This window comes from Drosophila arizonae, chromosome 4 (genome assembly GCF_054131065.1).
Source record: "Drosophila arizonae isolate 15081-1271.41 chromosome 4, UAZ_ARI_1.0, whole genome shotgun sequence".
NCBI lineage: Eukaryota > Metazoa > Arthropoda > Insecta > Diptera > Drosophilidae > Drosophila > Drosophila arizonae.
Genome location: NC_142924.1, coordinates 13,209,896 through 13,234,008, shown reverse-complemented (window position 1 = coordinate 13,234,008; position 24,113 = coordinate 13,209,896). Strand labels below are relative to the sequence as shown.

Sequence of the window (24,113 nt, the reverse complement as noted above, 5' to 3'; positions counted from 1 at the left end):
CACATTCGAAATCATTAGCGCAGTTGCACAATTCCAATTGGTTTCGATAACAAAAGCGAACCGAAACCGTAAAACGTAGGTGAGTCCGAATCCGATTCGGAATCCCAGTTCGAATGCGACCCGTTTTTCTGCTTTATTTGCTTTCTTACGATCGCGTTCGCGGGCACAAACAGACTGAAAAGTGAGCGAGACCTAAAGCTAAAGCGGCGCATGCTGCCAACGGCAGACGACGATACGAAGTTGCCTGCTGAAGCTTTAGTGCCGACGAGGTCAGAGCGCACGAAGGCACACTACAATAAAGAAATGGGCATTGAAAAGCTTGGCCAGTAGCCACTTAGTGTGTCGCTTTGCTAGAGCTTACAGGCGAAGTTCTCAGTTGCTGCGGCGCATCCCCAAGGTCAGTGGGAAGAAACTGTGTGCATAAAGAAGTAGGCGAGAAAACAATTCATTAGCTGTGACTATTTGTAACACAACAAAGCGAATTAACATATAAATTCGGTTGCAGGAGAAATTCAGCGCTGCAGCTAAGTGCGTCAGTGGGGAGAGAGACTCCATTAAAGCAATTACATACTTTCAATGCAGCGAATTATAGTGCTTCGCTGTAAGAGCTTTCACACGAAGTTCACTGTCGCATAAGCTGCTTTGCTACTAAAAATGGAATGCTTATGCATTAAGAAGTATGCGCATACATACATATGTAATTGTTTAGTACAGGGTGTTGAATGCGAAGCAAATTAGCTTTTGCCAATTACTGGAGTGTGCGAGCTTCTCTCTGCTAAGTAAAGAATGTATGAGCCACTGCTACTTATGATGGCTTCTCATAGGGTGTGCAGAGCACAGTCAATGAGCTGTGACGCAGCTAGAGCTTTCAGGCTAAGTTCATCCTTATACTGCCAAGCACTGTAATGCATGACAGCTGCGCTGCTCCCATTTGTTTGGCAATAAAAAAATCTTCCCCAATAAAGAATTTAAAACATGTTATTACCAATGTACTCTCGCCTTTTTATCGCCCAAGGGGCTCGATCAGCACAAACAAGAAATGCTGCGCCGGACATTAGAAAGTAAAGTAAAACGCTCGAAGATGTTCAATGGAATTGCTATAACGGCTGTCCATAAAACTATATATGTATGTATGTGCGTGTGTGTGTGTGTCCGTAGGCTAGTTGTTCGTTGCTGCCCACCTGTGTGAAAATTGGCCAAAAGTGAGCGTTTTACTTGCCCAATTTGTGTTGTCTAAGTTGTCAGACAGGAAGAAGACGACGATGATGAAGAAGAAGAAGACGATCATAGCAGAGGCTCCAGTTGATGTGAAAGTGAGGCGCACAGAGAATATAGATATACTGCGAATGTAGAATGACAGTGAAAATGGAAACTGGAAAGATGGAAAATGCAACGTGCTTCAGTTCCTATGGAAAAACGGAAAATCTAGACGAGACAAACGACTTGTAGCGAAAAAGCTAGGCTAACTGATAAGCTGTAAAGCTTGTTTGCTTTAACATAAACTAAGAAAAAACGAGTCTTGAAAGGAGTATGAATTTTATAAGTATAACCTTAGGTTAAATCTTTATAATTTTATAAGTAGTGTTAATATAAATTAAAGGGAGAGATCGGAGGGCAACGATTCGTATTATAAAGAGAATGATGAGTTTAAGTGTATATAAATATATTTCTTAGGAGGACCAGAAGCTGACAAATCTCCTAGGTGGTAAAAATTACAAGTAAGAGAGGTAAGACTTAATATTGTCAGAAACGGGAGACTGAATAGTCGATTAAGTACAAGTATAATTATAAGTCTCTTCAGAGCAAGACTTAACTTCGACCAAACACAAAGTTTGACAAATCTCTTGACACTCTCTCATGCTCCATGACATGACTGTAAAGTTTTTGTTATCATAATTAGTGTTAGTCATTTCAAGCAGAATGGCATTTATAATATAATTAGCTCGAGGTTTTTAGATAAAAAATGCAAGTTTGTTTCTTATCATTGAATTAACGCCTAGCTGCGCAATTCCTCTGTATTTATTGCATTGTAAATCCCAATCAAAGTCATTTATTTATGCTTAATTATATATATATTCTTTATTTTTTTATCCGCTTTACACATATACTCTTCTTTTTTAACTGTTAGTAAATTTTAAATGTTAACATGCTACTTACGATACTTTAGACTTTTAGCAAGTTTTATCGCTGGTGCAAAGTAGGGGTTTATTTTTGTTTCTTTTTCTTCTTTTTTTTGTTTTTTTGTTTTTTTTTTTTTTTTTTTGTTTTTAGATTAGAAATATTAAAAGGTTTATAGAGTAGAAGAGTTGATTTCGTTCTGTTGACACACACTTATACTCTCTTATATACTCTCTCTCGCGAGTAAAATAGTTTAAAGTTTTTTTAGTATCACTCTACGTTCAATATCAAATATTGGTGCGACAAAATGGTGCATGTCATGCAATATGAGTACTACATCGATTAATCAATTATAGCACAAGTGCTGCAAAAAGAGTGCAGGCGGGCTAGTGAACCAACCCAACAAAAAATATATGTATATATATATAGGTATTTGTATGTATGTATATGTATCGCATTTTTCATTTAATACTAAGTATATTCAAAAATTGTGAGAGTATAAATACTTAAAGCATTCCCCAATTACATTCTCTGATACACTCCATATACTTAGTAACTGATGCAAAATAGTCCCTGATAAATCTTGTTGATCCGCCCCTCGTGAGTCAACTAACATATATGCATATATACATCATACACATATATAGTATATATGTTCTTTAAGTTTATTAAAAACAAAATTGTATAACCTACGCAAAAGGCAAACAAAAACACTTAGGTATTTCTCTCTTCTCTTCTTCATAGACTTTCTTTTTTTTTCTTTTTGAGATAGGTAATTAATATATAATACAATAAAATAAATAATTAAGCATAAAAATAAAATAAAATTACATTCATTTTGAAAATGTATTTGCTTTATCTTCTTCTATATAGATATAGAACTGATGTGTGATTTTGTGTGTGACTATGTATTTTAACTATTAGAATTTGAATTCTTCACTTTAAAGATTGTTCTGTTTTAGTTTTTGTTTGGTGTGTGGATTTTCCGTTGGTTTTTGTTTTAATTGCTAAGCTTGTAAACATTTTGTGTTCTAGTTGTTGTTTGTTTGTTTTTTGCTCACTTTCATCAATTTGACTAAACTAATATTTAAAATTTCATTACTTTCACACAATATGCACTTAACAATTTCATCGTCAGAAAAAATCGTATCAAAGACGTTTCTATTACAAAATATATAATCATAATTAATATTCAATTTCACTTCATCTCTAGTTAATCATCCAGATTGATCCACATTCCAAAAGTTCTTTGCATGTTCCTCTTAAGTCGAAATCGCATCATTGAGCAGGGCGTTCAACTCCCGAATATGCTGGGCCTTCGATCCAGTTGCAGTTGAAGCGCCACAGGCACGCCCAGCATAGCTGTGGAAAGTTGGGATCATAAATATATATAGTAAAGCATAGTCAGTCGACATCAGTCAGTGAGTACACATAACAATTGGACTAAATTTGATTTGGTTAGACTAGAACATGCACTAGATTTATGATCTCCATATTTATATATGTGTTTATATGGTAGTTCAGTTAAAAGGCCATGAGAAAATGAGTTTGTTAAGCCAGCGCAAAATATTAGAAATAATGCATTAACAAAATTAATGGAGCGTAGTTCTAATCAATGGATCACCTGCCCACAAAAGAAGTAATACAACGACAATAATAAAAGCCCAGCCCTTAGATACATAAATATATACACATAGCCTGTAAACATAAGACCTATGAGGAAAAACTATAACAAATGAATTATTCAAGAAGCAACTTTTGCTGGAATGAAGTTCAGTCTATGAATAGTTCTTCAGTATCTATGCAGATCTGTCTTGTAACTTGACGATATAAATATTGTATTTTGTGATGTATACGTAGGTAGATATGTGTGTATGTCTGTTTGCTCCGGTTATACATAAACATTGAACAAACATACAAACGTTTATGGATCAGTAAGGCTTTAGCTTGGGGGTACGTAATATCAGTGAATAAAAAACATACAAAAAATGCGCGTGCTTAGAACAGAAGTAAAAGTAATATAAGAAACATAAAGTTAGATAGTAAGTATTAAAAGAAAGAACTTTAGGGTGCTAGAGTAAAATGGATTAGTATTACAGAACGATAGTAGAACAAGAGCAAAACGAGTATAGGAGTTGTTTTGCTTATGAAATTAAAAGACATGCCAAATTGCGCTTGAATGAGAAACGGCAAACGAGAAACAAAGAAGAAACGCAAATGGTACAAATGGAGGGGAAGGATTGTGTATTAAAAACAAAATGCAGATACTCCAAAAATTTCGTAACGAGGGTATTAAAGTTAGAATTTGGAGTTGTTCAAATTGTTGGTTGTTATATTTTGCAGATAGATATAGATAGATAGTAGATAGTAGATAGATATAGATATCGTAGATAGTTATAGTTAGGCAGGTTAAGTAGTTCAATTGACGCGCATCGAGTATGCAGTAGTATTACGAGATATCTCTGCCCTCTCACCTAATTTTACGTCCGGTTTTTGCTATGCGCACGCCGGGGGCGGCCGCAATGCCTGCGGGCCTATTGAAATCGTGTCGTACGTTCTTTAAATCGAAATGCTTGGCGGCATTAAACTCGCCCGTAACGGTGCCCGATCCCGTTGTAACGGTATCAGTTTTATCGCTGGCAAACATGCGACTTAGCCAGGGTTTCGATTTTTTGTCGGAGTTAGAATCGGAATCGGTATCGGATTCTTGATTAGTATTAGTTGTATTGGAGAAGGCGGATTGTTCATCGCTTTGGCTGTAACAATAACACATACACAGAGAGAGAAAGAGAGAGAGAGAAAGAGAGGACAAGTTTTTGGTTTTTGATTTTTTTTTTTTTCTTTGTTCAACATTGAATATTACGTATATTTGCTTTGCCAATTGGTACTCAAACAAACGGAAGGGATATATAAGGAAATCAAGGAACAAAAATAGAACACTCTTGATCTTAGGTAACATCAACAGTTAAATAAGATAAGATAACAAAACTCTAAATAATAATAGTTCGAGATCAAAAATAAAGAAATTAACAATTAAAGAAGCCATGCAAATTATAAAATATATGATACGAGATATGTGTATGTATAAGAGTGTGTGCAAAGGCGTGTGTTGTTGTGTGTGTGTTGTGTCTGGTTGGTTTAAGTCAAAGCCAATGAACTAGTTCACACGTGAGTCACTTTTGTAACAGTCTGTAGCACTATGAGTGTGTGTGTGTGTGTGTGTTTTGTATAGAGATCTAAGAGTTGGTCTGCTCGAAGAGAGATAGAGAGGAAGAGAGTAACAGAAGGATCGCAGCTAAGAGGTAAAGATAGATATACTCTGAACACGCTACGATACTTAAATGAAAATTAGTAAAAGCTGGAAAAAAGATTAGCTTAAGCGATGGCAGTGCTGAGTGCGATGAGTGTGAGGAATGTTAAAAACAAATGTGATATTAAGGCAACAACTGGAAATAGTTTAAATTTACGAGAGAACCAAATCAAATTCAAAGAATACCAAAAGAGAGAGAGAGTGCTTCAGAGCACTTAAAGAGAGTGACTAAATAATAAAATAACCAGAATGCATTAAGTGCAGTAGATTGAAATTAAATTATTTGAAACCACAGGAAACCAACGAAAGAAAAGAAAGAGCTGCACAAATCAGCTTACAAATCCATAGAGAGAAATATAAGAGACAGAGCAAGAGTAAAGAAGAGTGCATCTTGTGGCATATGGGGCGGATTTCTGTGTTTCTCTGTGTAGCTTGGATGGTTGCTTAAAGCTAACTACGCACCTGATATCACGGCTGTGGTTGAGGGCGGTGAGGAAACGGGGCTGTACATATGTCCAGCAGCCCTGATTCTTGTGTTCCTCCTGGGCCCAGACAAGCTCTGCGTTCTTATAAAGATTGGCCTGCTCCTTGATCAGGTCGAAGGGGAAGGGTGACACCTATGAAGCGAAAACTCAATTTAGTGAAATTCAAATGCATTTAAAGTCAATAACCCAAAGACGCACCTGCTCCACACGCACGATGGCGATGTCCTTTTCCAGCTGCTTCTCGGCACGCGTCTTAGTCAGGTCGTAGTAGACACGACCTGTGCAGAAGACGACCTTCTTAACGTTGCTGGCGTTGTCACCGGCGGGTCCGCGATCGGGTATGATGCGCTGGAACTCGCTGCCCTCGCTCATATCGCTGAAGGGACTCTTTGCCTCCGGGTGACGCAGCAGCGACTTGGGCGTGCACAGAATTAGAGGCTTGCGGAAGGGCAAAGCGATTTGACGACGCAAGATGTGGAACAAATTCGCAGGCGTCGTGCAGTTGGCCACAATCCAGTTGATGTCGTGCAATTGTCTGATGGCAAACTCATCGGACTCGGGTGGGAAGTAATCGGGATCGTCGGAGCTCATCTGCAAGAAACGCTCGACGCGGCACGACGAGTGCTCGGGGCCCATTCCCTCCATGCCGTGGGGCAACAGCATAACCAAGCCCGATTGGCGCACCCATTTCGACTGGCCACTGGAGATGAACTGATCGATGATGGCCTGTGCCGTATTGCAGAAATCACCGAACTGAGCCTCCCACAACACCAGAGCATTGGGATTGGTCATAGAGTAACCGTGCTCGAAGCCCAGGACAGCGTACTCAGACAGCGAACTGTTCGATACAGAGTAGGGCGCCTGATCCGGATACATGTGTTGCAGCGAATTGTAGGTGGCTTTGTCCACCAGCTGATGGTGCAGCACATGGTGACGATGCGAGAAGGTGCCACGCTCGACATCCTGGCCGGAGAGACGCACATGGATGCCTTCCTTCAGCAGCGAGCCAAAGGCCATGGCCTCACCCAAGGCCCAATCGGCGACCTTCTCATCAACCATGGCTTTGCGAGCAGCCAAAACACGCATAAGACCCCTGAATAAGGAAAAGAGCACAGTTGGTAATTGAGATGCGGATTAGTTTGTGTGGTTCACTCACTTGTGAATAACGAATTCAGCAGCATTGGGTGGTGGCGAAGAGAAACGATTGCCAATATGAATCAGAGTTTCCTCCTTGACACCAGTAGGCGCCACCTTCAGTGGGTCCTTGCCTTCGAAGAAGCCAGACCATGGTGAGTCCAACCAATCCTTGTACTTGACGTGTGTCTCGGTCTTGGCCAGCGCAAAGGCTTCCTCGCAAATGTTCTCGTACTTGGCGGCCACAGACTTGACCTCCTCAGCGGTAACGGTGCCCTCAGCAATCAGCTTATCAGCATACAGATCCAAGCAATTCTTGTGCTTGCGGATCTTCTGGTACATAAGGGGCTGGGTGAACATCGGCTCATCGATCTCGTTATGGCCGTTGCGACGATAGCCAACCAAATCAATAACACAATCCTTGTGGAAAGTGGCACGCCATTCGGCAGCCACCTTGCACACATGCATCACGGCCTCAGGATCGTCAGCATTGACGTGGAAAATGGGTGCATTGACGACACGCGCAACATCCGTGCAGTAGGGCGAGGAGCGTGAGAAACGTGGATCTGTGGTGAAGCCAATTTGGTTGTTGGCCACCACGTGGATAGTACCGTGCGTCGTGTAGTCGGGCAGATCCGACAAGTGCATCGTCTCATAGACAACGCCTTGGCCGCAGAAGGCAGCGTCACCGTGAATGAGAATGGACATCACCTTCTTGCCCTCCTGGTCACCGCGATAGAATTGCTCGGCACGAGTCTTGCCCTGCACAACAGGATCGACGGCCTCCAAATGGGAAGGATTGGCCACAACAGCCAGGCGGATGTTTTTGTTTGTAACACGATTCAAACGCTCAATATATGTGCCCAAATGGTACTTCACATCACCAGAGCCCTGAAAGAAAGGGGAAAGTTAAAGACATGCTGGCAAATGTTACTTTCTCTTTAAGACTTACATCATCAGCAGCTTCAAGTCCAGCGAACTGAGTAAAGATTTGATTGAGGGGCTTGCGGCAGACGTTCGCCAATGTATTCAGACGTCCACGATGCGGCATACCCATAATGACAGACTCGACGCCCAGCTCAGTGGACACATCAATGATTTCCTTCAAGGCTGGAATCATGATCTCACAGCCCTCCAAACCAAAACGCTTCTCCGAGGAGTACTTCTTGGCCAAAAAGGCTTCAAAGCCGGTGGCACGCGTCAAACGGGCCAAAATCAAACGCTTCTCCTCTGGCGAGAAGCTGAGGACGCCCGGCGTCTCAAAGCGCTTGCGAATCCAGTTGCACTGCTCCAAGGAGTTGATGAACATGAATTCAACGCCAATTTTATTGCAATAAACATTCTCCAGACGATTCAGAATTTCCCTGAAAAGGAAGAGGACGATGAATATGACTGCATATAAGGTGGTGTCTAGAGATTCGACTTACTTGAGTGGCAAAGAGGCCTCATCGCCACCAATGAAGGTGGTGCTGGGCAACTTGAACTGACGTTCCATGTCCTGTTCACCTGTTTATGTTTTTGGTTTGGATTGGGGATTTGTTTTTATAGAGGATAAAACTATTAGTAATTGAACTTGATTTGATACGTTTCTTTAAATGATGCTGATTAGTTTTTGTAGGCGTTTTTTGAAATTCGGAGTGTAATGATTGTATTGTATTGTCTGTAAATTGTGATTCTACATATATATATTATGTACAGATACATGCTGATCTGTCCTATATGTAAGTAATTACATATTTATTAAGTTCTCTGCTTGTTCTTTGTTCTTAGGATTATATACACATATACATATATGTCTGTATGTATCTGAATAACACCAAGGCATGCATGACATCATATTCCTTGTACAATATTTATATTGGTTGGTTTTTGGTTCATTTGATTACATAACTTGTTCACTTTCTGTCACGATTTTAGCTAACAACAATAGCGATATTTATTTATGCACTTAACAATTGACGACATGCAATCTAATCGGAAAACTGAAGATGGAAAATAAGGAGGAAAACAAATAAAGTTTTGCATGACAATAATGAAAATAATTTATGAGAATTTACTTTGAGCAATATATAATAGTAAATATATGTATATATATTTAATTTTTATTGGATATTTACTTGGTTCTAGAAATCGGGGAGTTTGGTTTTTTGATTTGATTTTGTTTTTAATTTGGTTGTGTGCATGAAAGGTACAAAATGAAAGGGGATTTACTATGGTACACAAGACAACGTTGTATTGGCAGGTTTTATATACATATATATATAGTACGAAAAATAAGAGGAACAAAACACAAGTTAAGAAACCAAAAGGACAATGATTTGTTTTCTTTGTTTTCATTTGTTGTTTATATCTGTTGTGTGTGGCGTGTGTGTGTGTGCTGTTGTTTGGAGGCGGATTAGGCGTATTAAGGACGCATTCCGCCTATCTTTTCATTTGTGTTTGTTGTTTTCTATTTTTTATTAAGCCTCTAAGCCTTACTTACCAAAACTGAAATTAGCGTAAATGGTTTTCGTCGAGCTGTTGCCAGGTAAATCTGGTGTATTAATTTCGAGTGGATCAAGGTGAGCAATATTATGTCCTCGAATCTAACGTGTGTGAGTTTACATTTTGATTGTGTGTGTATGTTTACAGGGTATTATTTAAGTTTTGTTTTGTACGTGTCGTAGTAGTTGTTGTTGTTTAATTTGCACAATACACACATAATATAAGAGAGAGAAAGAATTTTGAATTTGTTTAAACGTTTGATTTGTTTCAATTTTGATTTTGTTACGAATAGACGAATTGCGTTCGATTGCAGTTTTTATATATCGTATATATATTTATAGCATTTTTGCATTTTTTGGGCGGGTTAGAAAGCAGTTAAAAATAAAATGAAATGAAAAATATAATAAAAATTAATAAATTGTATATAGCATAAAAAAAAACGAAAAAAAAAATAAATAAATAAAGCATAAACAAATTAAATTGCTGACAGAAAACAAAGAAAGCAGATTTAAAGCGTAGCAAATGTTCTTTTTTTTTTGTTCTTAGTTATGTTTGGGTTTGAAAGACTTCGATTATATAACGATTAAAAGCGAAGTGAGCAACGAAACTCTATGGAGTGCACTAGGACAACAGATAGATATATAGATAAAGATAACTGCGAGAATAAAAAGCCAAAACACCGACGTAGTTACATACACTTACACTTAAGAAGAACGTATTTCGACTATATATAGAGAGAGAGAGACAACTGACTTAATTTAAGATCTATAATATAGGTAACAAAGTTCACTATACCCTGCCTAGGTGCCTTTTTCATCAACTCCGAATTTCATGTAATATTTAAGTATATTAACGAATGGGTTAAGTAGGCTTCAAAGCGTGTTGTGTGTATAAATGGTTTGGATGGGTGCAACTGAGGGCGTGGAATGGGTGTCTATGTTAGAAATTGATTTTTTGTATAGATTTTTGCAAAAAGAATTTACCAAACAAAAACCCAGAGTGCTGCCTGAGCACATCCTCATTAGCACGACGTGCAAGACCATCCTTGCAAACGGTTTTTTCGCGTGTTAAAATTCCAAGCGGATCCAGATCAGATGCCAAATGACCACGTGACTATATATATATAGTATATAGTATATATACATGTGCATATGTTCATACACATAGATATATTTATAATTTGATTATACACAGATATGTAGAGTTTAATATGGTTATTAAGTCGTTCTGTATTCAACTAACTACCCATCAATAGACGAAAAATATATGTTTAAGGGAAATCAAATGTGGTGCATAGGAAGGAAATAAAGCCAAGTGATTACCATATCAGAGATCTGAGCAAACTGTAGTAACTGTGCTAAATCAATGACAAAGAACATAAAAGTTGAAATCCTAAACATCAACTAATCATGAACGTAGATAAGTTATAACTGAGATGAAACTAGTTTTGATGCCCAACTCTTGATGTGCTCCAACTTTCCAAACAAACTAATTACACATACAAAAAAAGAGAACTACTGGAGATGTAAACAATAATCGCATAATGAAAAGGTATATAGGGCATCGGAATGAGTTGGGGGAATAACATAAAAGTTCTCAAGCTACTTGTATGCGGGTGTGTGTGAGTGTGTGTGTGTGACTCTGCTTTTGATGAAACACAGAAAACTGGTTCAAAATGTGTGGGCGGGCAGCTCTAATAAAAACCATAAACGTAAACATTAAACTAAGACCTAAATGAAAATTATAATAGAACAACGAAATGTACACGAAACAAAAGGAAACGAAAAGCGCCAACAAATAGATACGCTTTGCTCTGCAATCTCAACTGTTCAACTCTATTATAGGGGGTAGCAGTTGTTGTACTATGGATCCAGCACAATCATACCTGATAGCTTCTAATGATGGCCTGCACGGCCAAATGGTCATCGATGGTCTTGGAGTCGGGCGCAGCGCTGACAGCGCCACCGAAATTAAAGGCCGTCAATGGCAACGTGTTTGCCTGCACGGGCGCCAAATTGGGCGGGCTCACATACGAGTTGCTACGGAAGTAGGCATCCCAGGACTGCAACGGGAAACAAATACAAATGTTGTAATTAAAGTGTATATAGAAATGCATACAGGTAGTCGTAAAGGTGTTCAATAACCTGAACCGAGTTATAAAAAAAACATGTTTCTCTTTAAATTCACATTTTATGAGTTTACGCTCGAATAAGTGATTTCATATAAGCAAATCATTAATTATTTGACATTCAAGCTATAATTAATTGGGCTTTTTTTGCATATGATGTATACAAGTAAACAAATATGCAGAAAGTATTATAAATAGAGCTAATGGCTTAATGGCTTAATTTACTTTTAGCTTATAAAGCTCAGCTGCAAGTTGACTGTTCAACTCTGTCAACTCCACCTGAATCTATTTTATTTAGTGAAACAAAGAAACATGTTTAATTTACGATCCAAGGGTGTTGAACTGCCATGCATTCTAAAATAAACTTTCCACTTACAGTGTGCACAGAGCTGGGATCACGCAGCCAGGCGTTGTACATCTCCTCCACGTAGGATGCGGTGCTGCCATTGGCAAAAGGTTCCGCAGCCGCTGAATTGTAGGTGCGCACAGCAGATGCTGCGCTGGCCTTGATCAGCTATTGAATAATCAAATGATTATATTAATATATATATACACATTCAAATACATATGATTATTCGCTTACCTTCTGACTGCTGCTGCTGTTGAGCAGCCATGTGGCAAAGTTTTTATGCGCCATGGGCGATAACGCCAGACTAAAGGCCGTGTGTGCTCTATGCATTTTGTGGCTTTACAAAATATAACTGCAAAAGGAAATAGAAATTATAATAGAGAGTATATTAATAGACTGTCACACGCAATAGGCCTGAGAGCATGACACTTGATCTATTGATAAGGCAATTACAGCAACAGCTTTCAATTAGGCTTCACTGAGAGCTTGTTTGTTGACAAATAGCTAATGTAAAACTTGTTGCTGTTTGTGTATTGTTGTTGTTGTGTTTGGACAACTGCTATGCAGTCAAGGCAGCGAGGCGGCAGACAGTAGACAGTGAACGTATTTTGTAAGCCTGATAAGATAATGCACAGTCCGGCGCAAGAAAAGTGACAAATTTATATATAGTGCCAAAATATGTTTGGCTTTGACGTCATTTCACGCAAAAACTCGCAAACTTGTTGCCAACTAATGGTGATTATGAAATAGAAAACAAGTTAACAAAGTCTATGATTAATACAAATACATACATATGTGCATGTAAATGTATGAGATAAAAGTCTAGACTGCTGGCCAGACCAGGGTTATAGCTATAGATATAGCCAAAGCTCTCTGTTTCTGTCTTTCTCCTTCTCTCGGTCAGACACGTGACCCAATCTGAGTTTCTGATGACGTTTCAAAGAGAAGACGTAGGTTGCTTGACGTTCGCTCGTTTTGCTTTCGCCTTTTTGATAGATGGCCAAAAAAAAGCAGTCATCTGCACTGTGGTGAAATGTTCTACATATGTATTATATAGATAAACATATACATAGGTGTATATATTTATAATTTTTTGGGCTTGTTTCGGTTTGTTTTTTCTGTTTTTTCAGTTTTTTGTGCTGCGCAATTGTCAGCCTGACTGATAATTTTGTGAAACAACAATCGTATATCATTTGCCTTATTTGTCTGGCCTGGTTGAGAAGAAATCAGATAAGATTAACAATATCAACCCCCAATACCAGCCCCCCATACGTTATCTAAAGCCAAGTAGAAGAAAATGCGTCAAGTGGAAAACGTTTCGGCAGTCGCATTTGCAAATGTTTCAATTAATTAATGAAATTCATTTTTGAGACCAGATAAGGCAGGCGAAACGCGTGCGATAGTCGCGGCAAAAGAAGGCGAGGCACGAAAGTCAGGTCACATGCGCTTATCAGCGACGCGTGGTTTGATTTGACTTTAAGCTCGAGCTCTGTGTCTGGGCACATAAAACATCATTTAGATCATTGAACAGCCACTCGAATTTGTCAGCGATTACAACACACCCACATTATGTGAGTTAAACACAGTACATTGCATATGTATATGCAAACCGGTTTAGTGTGGCGGTCACCAAGCGCTCACATAAGCGCTTAAGAGGTATTTGAAAGTGCAGCAAAGCAAACGAAATCGATTGTAATTAGTTCGGCAACGAATAGTTGCATCTCTTTCTCGCATTAGCATTGGCAATGTCTGAGTGTGTTTGCTTTGGTTTGTGTGCCGTTATTTATCTGTTTGCTTATTTTGCTTTATTTTTCACATACAAAATGTTTTTTTATTTTTTTTTTTTTATCCGTTTTCTTTGCAATTCCTTTTTGTCTGTCGCACAAACAACGTCGACGTCGACGTCGACGTCGACGTCAACGCTAACGTTTCGGTTACGAAAACTGATTACATAAGTGCAAAAAACTCGCGTGAGAGTCAGCTAAATAGAATGCTGTCATATATTTTATAATGATAGCGTAACAATACATATATTATGTATTTATATACATTTACTGCTAATTAAGATTATATACATATATACATAAATATATTTATAGCTGCTTTAATGACAATTTAATGCTATATTTCCGATTTGCAAATGCACTGCTACTTTTCTATATGAATATTAATTGATGTACTGAGCTCTTTAATTATGCGTAGCTGACGAAAAATTTGCTTTCGGAATGAAAAACGAACGGAATATATAAAGATATTTACTCGTCACGTCGTATCTGAGAGATACGCTGCCAAACGGTTTGTTCGTGTTGAGTGCTACGCGTCGACTAAACGTTGAGGCGCAGAGCAGCCGAAAGATTACCCAGACCTCGAACTGTATGCAGCGAAGAGAGTAGAAAACAACACTCGAAACATTTTTGTAGAAATCGAATTTTTGTTGTTGTTTTGTATACGTTGGAACGAAACGTTAGAAAAACACAATCAGCGATAAAAAGGCACATGACAGCGCAAAAAGCAACTAAGCTAGATATAGATAAAAGTGCCTATACATACGTACATATATTCTGTGTTATGTGTGTGTGTGTGTGTATGTGTGTGTGTAAAAGGGGCCAAGCGCATACTGATAATAATCACTTATCGTACTTCAATATGCCCTTATCATATCGTCAACGACACCTATATATAGATAAATATGTGTATGTGTGTTTAGGTTCCATTTTCTACCGAAAGATTTTGTTTACAATCATTTCAAAGTCCGCTCTACATTCGAAAATGTTCGTCACCCTTTGAAATTGCCCGCCTAAGCTTGAAAGAAAGAGAATGAGAGAGTGAGAGGGAGGGCGGAGTCAGACAGGGTACTATCGCCGTATGTTATAATTATGCAGGTATATTAATCAAAGTTGATTAAACTACATATATAGCTATGCAGGAATCTATACATGTAGGCGCCTATCGTGCTAATCAGTAAAAATTTCAAGTTCAAATGCGCATTTTGCCAGCTGCTTTTTGTAGGCAATGGGAGAAATATGTCAGCTAGCAAAGACACAAACCAGCTGGTCAGGCAAATTGCAGCTGCAGCGGCAAGTGGAGACAAGACGAGCCCCCAAACTTAAAAGAGAATTGGAGAGTACAATCGCACATGCAAAACAACTTCAGTTGATAGAGGACGACTCCGACACTCACACACACACATATGCACACACTTACAGCCGCTAGCATTTGTAATTTGGCAGACCGCGTGCGTTCATTGAGCAACACCAACTAGAGCTGAGTCGGTGACTTGGCTGTGACTGATCACGCTACCTGTTGCTATCATTCACAGTGACAACCAATAGCAATCAATATAATTGTTGCGCATCTCCAATAAGCGAGAGAAACACATACTGAACACCAAAAATGCTAACCATGCTACCGTTCTTTACGCAAAACGAAAGGAAGCAACAACAGCAGTAGCAACAAGCACGACTATAAATGCTTTAAGCATGGCGATTCACGGGCACAAAAAGCACACGCGGCACTCTGCGATTTGACTAACGCAGAATTGCGTCATCATTGCAATATTCACAGACGACTTTTATGAAAACATGTGACGTAGATTGGCCGGCAGTTGAACCAATTGAGAAATTTCACTTTTTCTAGATTTTAAGAAAGCGCACGCGCAAAAAAACAAACGCCCACTTGCATTATATAAGCTTTCTATATTGAGGGACAAGGAAAATTATTCTTAAAGCTGCATCATTGCACTTGAAATTATGATTTTCCATTCCAGTTCACTTTTTTAACAGGCTTGCAGCAAAATTTATGGACATAAAAATTGCTGAAGTTTCACAGTTATTCCACGAATTTGACCTCAATTGGATGAATACCAGATTTGAATCGAAATCGAGGAGTGGTAGTAGTATATACTTTAAAGGGTGTAGTAACAGAATTTTAACTGTTATTTTTTTTTTTATATTGCATTATATATTTCACTTTTTTAAATTAATTTTAATTATTACTTTTTCGTACAATCCAGCTCCAAACAATTCGCGTTCCAACTCGCGGCCCTATGTGACCGTACGCAGATAATACTAATATACCACATTCAAAAATATGAATTTAATACTAGAAAAAATGGTCACCCTGTTGAATGGCGCTACTTTTTTCAATTGTGCATGTAGTGTAATGATATATGTAACATATTGAACAATATAATTTACAGAAATAAAATGGAACTTTTCTTGTGTGGTGCCTGTAATGGTAAACTCACAGACGGCAAACTATGCATACATAGGAGACACACTGGCGCCATCTTACGCTTGTATACAATAGTGCAATATGCAGTTGCTGGCAACATACAATAGATGGCACTAACAAAAGACAGACAGGTTTAAAACTAAAAAGCAAGGAAACAGTAAATAATTATGCTTCTTTAACACACATATATATATAAACTGAATTTTGTATATATTATAAATTAAATAAGAATGTATGCGCATTTTCTGTTATGGCACATTAAAGCACGGAAAAACATTTTTTTTAGAAGCGCTCTACCATTATAATAATTAAATAGCTTTCAACAATATGCAATAAATGAAGCTGGCGAAAATGATATAATCTTCAGACTAACTTAACAAAATACTTATACAACTAGCCAACATTAAGTAATTTAATGCCCACTTAATATTTACTATATTGATCCAGGCAATATCCTGTTATCTGATCTGATATGCAGTCAAACACATCGAAGGCCAAATCGCAGCTTTCGCCTTTCTGCGGGAGATCGCGACGACTCACGTGATATTTATTGGTCATGGCCCGCAGACAGAGATTAACGGATCGCAATGTGGCCATAAAAAAGCCGTGCTCATGTACGCCTTCCGAGTAAAAGCCAACCAGTCCGTCCAGCGTCGGCCAGCCGTTCTTGTCAATGGCGTTGTTCCTCGCATAGACGCAGTGTAGCAGACACTGAAAGAAATTACAAAAAAAAAAACCCACACACACACACACACACAATCAAAAAATGTATTCGTAAGCCGCATTCAATTTGCTGATGCATAAAAAGCAGCTAATGTGTATTAAATGCAAACATAAAATCCAATTTTCAGCCATCAAATTTAGCGTGCGGTGTGAGAACAAAAAGTTGCAACTGCAACAGCAACGACAACGGCAACGGCAACGACTGCAACTGCGCTTTTCTTTCAATTGTCTAGCTTCAGCAGCAACCCTGACTTTTGTACACTGTTCATAGTGAGGAGGGTATATTGGATTTAAGGAATTTGAGATTTACAGCTGAATGTGGCAGTTGAGAATGAAGAAGGCACTGTCCCTTATTCTCTGTTATTCAAATAAAAGAGAGTATATGGGGTCTACTGTGATTCAATTTAGTTTTCCTAAATTCTACAAAAATATCGCCACTGAAATTTCATCCTGTTCAATTTCTTTTATAGAGAGGACCCTTAGCAGTGCATCAGCCCGTTGGCCATACCCGTCTGCGAAATTCGTACATGCTTTTAATTGCACACGGCAAATCAATGGCAAGTGGCGTTTGTTGCACTTCGTCTGTTCTGCCATTGAACTTAATTGCCGTAATGCAAAAATCTGTTGGAGTTAATGAAAAGTCGAATCCGAAGTACTTACGCCCGCTATGCGCTTATCTTCGAGTGGCACCAGCGTGGGATGATAGATGCCCGCACTGGCCACGTCCAGACGCTTGATACTGCGCACGAGCCGAGCCATGCGACGTCGGGGCTCGGGCTCATCGTAGACAATGTACTCGTAGCGGCTGGCATTGGGTGGCGCCTCTTCGGAGCTGTGCTGTAAATGTATTTCGCTGTGGACGGGTGGCCAGTCTATCGACTCAATGAACTCCACGCTGTCATCGTCCGTATGCAGCGGTGGCTGCACCTGAGACACCTGCTCCTTCAGTATTTCATAGGCCTCTATTGGAGTGCGTTTCATATCACTCAACATGCTCAGGCATCAGTTGCAAGCCTTACCTGTCACCAGCTTATTCTTGACCTCCTCTTGGCAGTCCCTGATGACCGACTCCACTCGCCTGGCCGTGCGTGGCGGGTTCAAGCAGCGCTTCTTCTTCGCCTCATAGCGTATCACGTACTCCAAAGACGTAATGGACGCTATTACGGCTAGCATATGCAGAAGTTGTGTAATTTTCATGCTGTTTTGATTGATGCGCTCTAATCGAACTGAACGCCTCGGCCACTCGCTGTCTATTGACTGGCTGGCAAAATTTTCAAATGAAAACGAAAGCATTTTCACTTTCCCGAGAAATTACAGGATTGCTGGTTGATGGCCTTCCTCTCGATTGCAGCTGCTGGCTGTTGTTGCTGGCAGTGAAAACGCATATGAATTTCCAGTTTTGCTCTATGGGTATGTGGTTCAATGGCAATAACTGCAACAGCAACAACAACAAAAGTTGCAACTGGTTGCACATTTCCCATGCGTGCAATTGCCTCCAAATGTTTCATTCATTTCAGTCAACAACTTGTCCTTAACGGCGTTCAGTGGCGTCGATTGTTTCATTTCCATTGTTTCATCCATCAACTGCTCATATTCCATTTCAATTCCACATTGTTGCTTCCCCCCATTGCTGCTCCATTTGACTGCACAATTGGTCAATAGATGGAGCCAAAAACTCTTCCGCATACCAAAAATTAGCATATTCAACTAGAGTAAATGAAATTCGTACTAAACTCTAATCAAGATATGAGTTCGCATGCGGCAGTCATAACACACACATTTGGACAGCTTGTGGGTCAGTAAATCATGAGCAGCGAACCAAGATGCCACGTTTGTGTCTTAAGTCTTTCGTTCTAGCTGCGCCCTCTGCCCAAAGTTCTAATCAAAATGTTTGACATATTTTGCTGCTGCTCTTTGTAAGACAGAGAACAATGGCCAATAACTAGTTTTAGCTACGGCACTCGCTAATTGGACTCATTAAAAAAGGTTGGATAACCATTTTTTTTTCGGTTTGGGCACATCCTAGGCGGAAATTGTGACTATAGCCGCACAGTGGAGCATAAGAATTATTTGCATAAGAATTACTTCCCAAAAAATTTAAGAACGAGAATCTCAAATTGAATTCTTGCACACTGTGCTTTAGAGTTTTCTAAATCTTTGCTATTTCAATGAATGGTCCCACTGTGCAAGTGTTTGAACTGTAGAGTGGCTAGACTCTTCCTGCCCTGGCCAAGGCGTAATTGCCTTTAATTGCAACAAGACGAAAAGAAAATTGCAGCTAAGACACTGACCTAGACTCCGTAGCGCTGCAAATTTATAATGGCCAAAGATGATGGAGGCTGCCTGAGTGGGCGTGGCCCAACTGCAAATTGCCCGCTCAGCCAGCGGCAGGTTCAATGCACAGGAAATGCTTGTGGCATAGATCACGTGCAACAGAAGAAATTGTCAACAAGCAGGAAGCCAAAGCACGACACAGCAACAGCCGTAGAACTAATTGACAGACAGAGAGACAGGTGGACAGCTGGACACGACTATTCTTTCTATTTTGTTGCCAATCTTCTCCTGTTCTGCAATTTACTGAACAAGGCGCACTCGACGAGGCATTGTTGGCCAAGCAACGGGCATGCAGCTAGCAGCTTACAGCTAGCAGCTAGCAGCTAGCAGAACAATCCACTTGCGTGTCCATCATTAGAACAAATTCTCTCACCTGCTCACCCTTCGCTCTTCTCCCCTCCTCAGCTCTCTTCTGTTTGTCTTGTAACGCAATTTGCACACAAATGTTGTTTTCATCTTCGTGGCTTGCCACTTTTGTGGGTGGGTGGTCAGGTGAGACAAGTGGCAGCAGCTTGTGCTGCTGCTGCTGCTGGTGCTACTACTGCTGCTGCTGCCGAGTTGAGCTTAGCTGGCCACCGTTGGCTGCCTCGCCTGAGAATTGTATTTAAATACAAAGATCTAACGCTCTGGCGCATTCAGTCGCCAGCCGTCGTGTTGTTCTTGTCGCTGCATTTCGTGCTTCCATTATACAGCTAGCTACCTGTACCAGTGTCCCTCTCAGTGTGTGCGCGTGTGTGTTTGCAGGATGCGCGTCTAATTGGCGTTTATAGTTGTTTAGCCCAGCTGCAAGCCATTTGAATTGCAAAATTTATGGAAATGTTGCGCCTGCTTTGGCTTTTATGCGCTGCATTTGGCCAATTCAGTGATCCTGTCTTAGCTGAAATCGAATATAATACCATCAACGCTGATGGATCGTTTCAATTTCGGTATAGCCCAAAATACATCAACTGTGAAGAGAATTTAAGGACAATTAAAAAAAATATATATATTTAAATAATATGTAGTAAAAATATTATGAGTAAATTAAATAGTTTCTTAAAATTCTACCAAGTGTTGGGTAAAGAATGATGGAAGATAGAGAATGTGCGATGAGCATATGAAATGAGATTTAACTGACGAAAATTCTGTGAGCAATTTTTCAAGCTATGTGCATCATATATTATATTGAATAATTATTGAATGAGAAAATCTTCCAAATATTATGATTCATAAAAACTATTGAAATTATCACATTTTTCTGTCTACTCTTGTCTGCCTCGGTTATGCGTTTTGAGAAATGATGCCACTGCTTCGAGCGACAGATGAGTTTTAAGAAGAAATTAGGGAATCAGAACAAAGTGAAGCTTTAACCTTGCTTGATTATGAGGTTCATTCACAAAATGAGAAGGGAAAATAAGCTTGCAGCTATGTTGATTACTATACTTATTGAACTGACAGTTCTCCATTCGTAAGTCCCTCTGGACAGAAACAATGGAGAAGAATAATTACTGCCAAATATTATATTCCACTGCTTTGTATATTTCATTCGAAAGTGTGCCAGTCATCTGAATAACTGGATTTTATAATTGATCCTAATAAATATTTCAATTTGTTTGCCCACGATACATATGCATATCTATATTTTTTTATTATTAAATATTACTTATAATAAATATTTTAGTTCTTGTAAACATTTACCCAACGCGTTAGGCATATTTAGTCTATAGCTCATTTAGTCTATAGTTTTTTACACCTTAGCTCAGGTAAAGTTCGTATCACGCTCTGGCTCCTTTTGCCACCTCTAACACCTCTTTTAATGCCATTTTGCAATGACTAACTGTTTTCTGTGTATTATTCTACCTACCTCTCTCTCGCTCCCTCTCTGTCTCTCTGTGTCTCTTTCTGCCTTACCACGCATGGGCAACATACGCAATTACTGTTTTGGATAGACATGCAAATGATGACATTGGCGGCTACTATCACAGCGCCTCTGGCACTCCGGACAACATCGTGCGAGGTCGTTATGGTTCGCGTAGTCCAGCGAGCGGACAGATCGAAGAGACCGTCTATACAGCCGGACCACGTGGGTGAGTAAGCCGAACACATGAACAAGATGAGGAAGAAGCAGTAGGAGGTGGCTGGCAGTTGGCTAAATTAAAGTGTGGTAGCCAAGTTAAGTTATCTGCTCGGTCTCGTATATCAGCGATACGACAGGTGCGAGCGGGCGTAGCGCCACTGAAGCGTGCCAAGGGGCCAGGGGAGGGCTTCACACTCAGAGTCGATTCTAAAAGCATTTGAGATGCCCATAGACGGTGGCCAGGGGAAGTACAACAGTAAAAAACGTTCAACTGTTGTTGTTGTCGGTTGCCTAAACGTTTGTTGTTGCCGTTTGTTCGATACAATTTTGAGGTGTTTTGTGGCAATCTCCGGTAGTTGGGAAAACAAACAAATGAAACAGAAGACGAGATAAATCAGTTAACGACTGTGCGATACTCGTTCATGTTCCCAAAAGGGTTGATAGGTGGTTCTCGTTATAGAGAGGGTCAACAGCAAGCCAAATACTGTAGAAAATATTGAATTTCTTGGTTTGTTGAATCATCAGTAGTCGTACAATCATACTGAACTTACTAGTAAAACCGATATACACATCTTTTCATTTGCCGAACGAGTATACAAAAAGCCGTTAACAAATTGTAAGCGAAACATGGCAATCGGAAAATTCATTAAGATGCACAGCCGAAAGATAACAAGTAGAATGGAAATTGATAGAGAATACTCGACGAGGCATGTGGTAATAGCAGACGTCATCGATTGTCACGATTATCAGATAGCATTCAGAATTGTTATTGCTTATGGGAGCAGGCGAGCGATTTTAGCAGTCAGCCCGGCCGTTACCCAATCTGGCATCTTGATTCCCAGTGCAATTAGCTAATCATAGCTCAGCAGCTAATTGAATGTCGAATTTTTCACAGCTTTCGCGTGAATGGACCGAAAATACATCGTAAAATGGATTTGGCACAGTATCCGGTACTTCCACGTGGCAGTCCCGATGATCCCCTCGCCGACCCCTACGACGATCCCTCCTACAGCTTCAGCTATCGCTCGTCGGATCAGTCTCGCAGCGAGGAGAATGATGCCAACAATAGAATAAGAGGTAGGTAGAGTAAGCTGTACAAGAGCTTCTCATTTATATCTTGACTCCTTCATCCAGGTCTCTACTCCTATTTGGATGATGTGGGCGAGCGGCACAGCGTGCGTTATGCTGCTGGCGCTGGAACGGGCTTTGAGATTTCCAATGCGGTACCTGATAATCCCGTTAGTGTCGGCTACTCCAGTCCGCTGTACAAGGCGCATCCCAAGACTCGTGGCAAAATGTCCGTACAGCGGGGTCCTGCGGGCACCTACAAGCTGATTGCGGCTGGTCCGGATCATCGACGCGCCGAGAGTCGTGCTCCGGATGGATTAGTGCGCGGCACCTACTCCTTCCTGGACGACAAGGGCGTGCAGCGCACTGTGGAGTACATAGCTGGGGCGGGCATTGGCTACCGAGTGGTGAAAAATAGAGTGGGACCTGGCACTCACATAAATCCCTCCGTAGCGGACTTTCGACTAAGCGACACGGATTTCCGATTGGCTAATGATTTTGGTCGGGGAGCGGGCGGAAAATTGGGCGGAGGCGGTGGTGGGAGTGGGAGCAGTGTTGGTGGCAGTGGCAGTGGTGCCAGCGGTATTGGTGGTTCAGGAACAAGTGGAGCTAGTGGACCAAGTGGTGGCGGTGGAGGTAGAGGACGAGTTGGTGGCGGAGGAGCTGACACAGATTATTTAAAAGCCGGAGGAAAGATAGATATAAGAGTAACTGGAAACGGGTTAGATAATGCTGGAGATGACATTGAATTGAACAGTAGCTCCGGTGGATCTGCAACCGCAGATGGAGTGAAGTCTGATCGAAGAGGCTATGCGGCAGGCAGCTCGCAAAGAGGCAGCACCAGATATGATGGAGGTGGTGGAAATGGAGGCGGAGCTGGAGGTGGAGGTGGAGGTGGAGGTGGCGGCAGATATGATGGAGGAGCAGGTACTGGAGGTGGAGGAGGCGGAGGAGGTAGATATAATGGAGGAGGGGGAGGCAGAGGCGGAGGTGGCGGTGGAGCTGGCGGGGGAGGTGGTGGATACAGAGAGAGTAGCTCTGCAGGCAGCAGAAATCGAGGTGCCACAAGCACGAATCGCCTCAATGCAAGTGGATCAAGAAATCGCAATAGATTTAGTGGGGCTGGTGGAGGAGGAGGAGGAGGAGGTATAGGTGGTTTAGGTTCCGCTGAAGGCATAGCCACTGGATCAGGCAGCGCAGCTAGTGGACCGGATGACAATTACAACCTGAATGATGATGATGTGGGTGGCTCCCTGCCCCCGCTGGTGACCACCAATCATCGCATACTGGAAATCGATCGGGATCGAGAGTGGGTGCAACGACATCGCGACTCCACGATTATTAGGAATGTGGGCAAATGGTATGTGGGTCTGCCACCAGGTCAAAGTGTCCGAGCCCATGTGCAGAACATAGACATTTTGCCACTGGGCGGCCGAGTCGCATTGTCACCATCGGAGGCACTGCGCCAGGACGAGATGGCCGAGCTGGCCGCCTCCAGGGAGCACTAGAAGGCAATAACTAGTTGTAGTTGGATAGCTGATAGTTGTTAGTTAGTTAAGTGCTCGCAACTAAGATAAGTAACTGAAACGATGTCAACTGCGGTTGCGCGTGGTTTCAGCTGTAACTGTAACTGTAACACTATTTATGCTAAATACATAATACATTTGTGCGTGTCTATGCCAAGTGGTTGC

At 40.7% G+C, this 24,113-nt stretch overlaps 3 protein-coding genes and 1 long non-coding RNA gene across 9 annotated transcripts; 2 read left to right on the top strand and 2 right to left on the bottom strand.

Annotated features, from left to right (window-relative positions):
* The first annotated feature begins 155 nt into the window (after positions 1–155).
* On the top strand, positions 156–8,554 carry LOC149269149 (uncharacterized). Its single transcript, XR_016269588.1, has 2 exons — positions 156–397; positions 506–8,554. It is a non-coding gene; the product is annotated as an uncharacterized LOC149269149 (long non-coding RNA).
* On the bottom strand, positions 2,761–16,099 carry Ogdh (oxoglutarate dehydrogenase Nc73EF). Of its 6 annotated transcripts, none has more exons than XM_018008078.2 (12): positions 16,004–16,099; positions 12,243–12,360; positions 12,036–12,173; positions 11,417–11,593; positions 10,515–10,644; positions 8,475–8,553; positions 8,000–8,411; positions 7,070–7,938; positions 6,112–7,006; positions 5,891–6,045; positions 4,593–4,874; positions 2,761–3,480 (listed from the first exon to the last, which is right to left on the bottom strand). In XM_018008078.2, exons 2-12 carry the CDS (start codon positions 12,336–12,338, stop codon positions 3,381–3,383), a joined length of 3,333 nt encoding a protein of 1,110 aa, XP_017863567.1. In that variant the 5' UTR covers positions 12,339–12,360; positions 16,004–16,099; the 3' UTR covers positions 2,761–3,380. The 6 variants fall into 6 exon arrangements, with proteins under 6 accessions (XP_017863567.1, XP_017863566.1, XP_017863568.1 ...); XM_018008077.2 differs by lacking the exon at positions 16,004–16,099 and adding an exon at positions 14,268–14,426; XM_018008079.2 differs by lacking the exons at positions 10,515–10,644; positions 16,004–16,099 and adding exons at positions 9,530–9,632; positions 14,268–14,426.
* A 307-nt stretch (positions 16,100–16,406) lies between these two features.
* Positions 16,407–18,245, bottom strand: Obp73a (Odorant-binding protein 73a). The gene is made up of 3 exons (XM_018005199.2): positions 17,984–18,245; positions 17,625–17,926; positions 16,407–16,952 (listed from the first exon to the last, which is right to left on the bottom strand). Exons 1-3 carry the CDS (start codon positions 18,159–18,161, stop codon positions 16,665–16,667), a joined length of 768 nt encoding a protein of 255 aa, XP_017860688.1. The 5' UTR covers positions 18,162–18,245; the 3' UTR covers positions 16,407–16,664.
* Positions 18,246–19,921: 1,676 nt separating this feature from the next.
* Positions 19,922–24,099, top strand: Cpr73D (Cuticular protein 73D). The gene is made up of 4 exons (XM_089466365.1): positions 19,922–20,224; positions 21,227–21,364; positions 22,250–22,431; positions 22,489–24,099. The coding sequence occupies exons 1-4, from the start codon at positions 20,109–20,111 to the stop codon at positions 23,928–23,930; spliced, it is 1,878 nt and encodes a 625-aa protein (XP_089322491.1). The 5' UTR covers positions 19,922–20,108; the 3' UTR covers positions 23,931–24,099.
* The last annotated feature ends 14 nt before the right edge of the window (positions 24,100–24,113 follow it).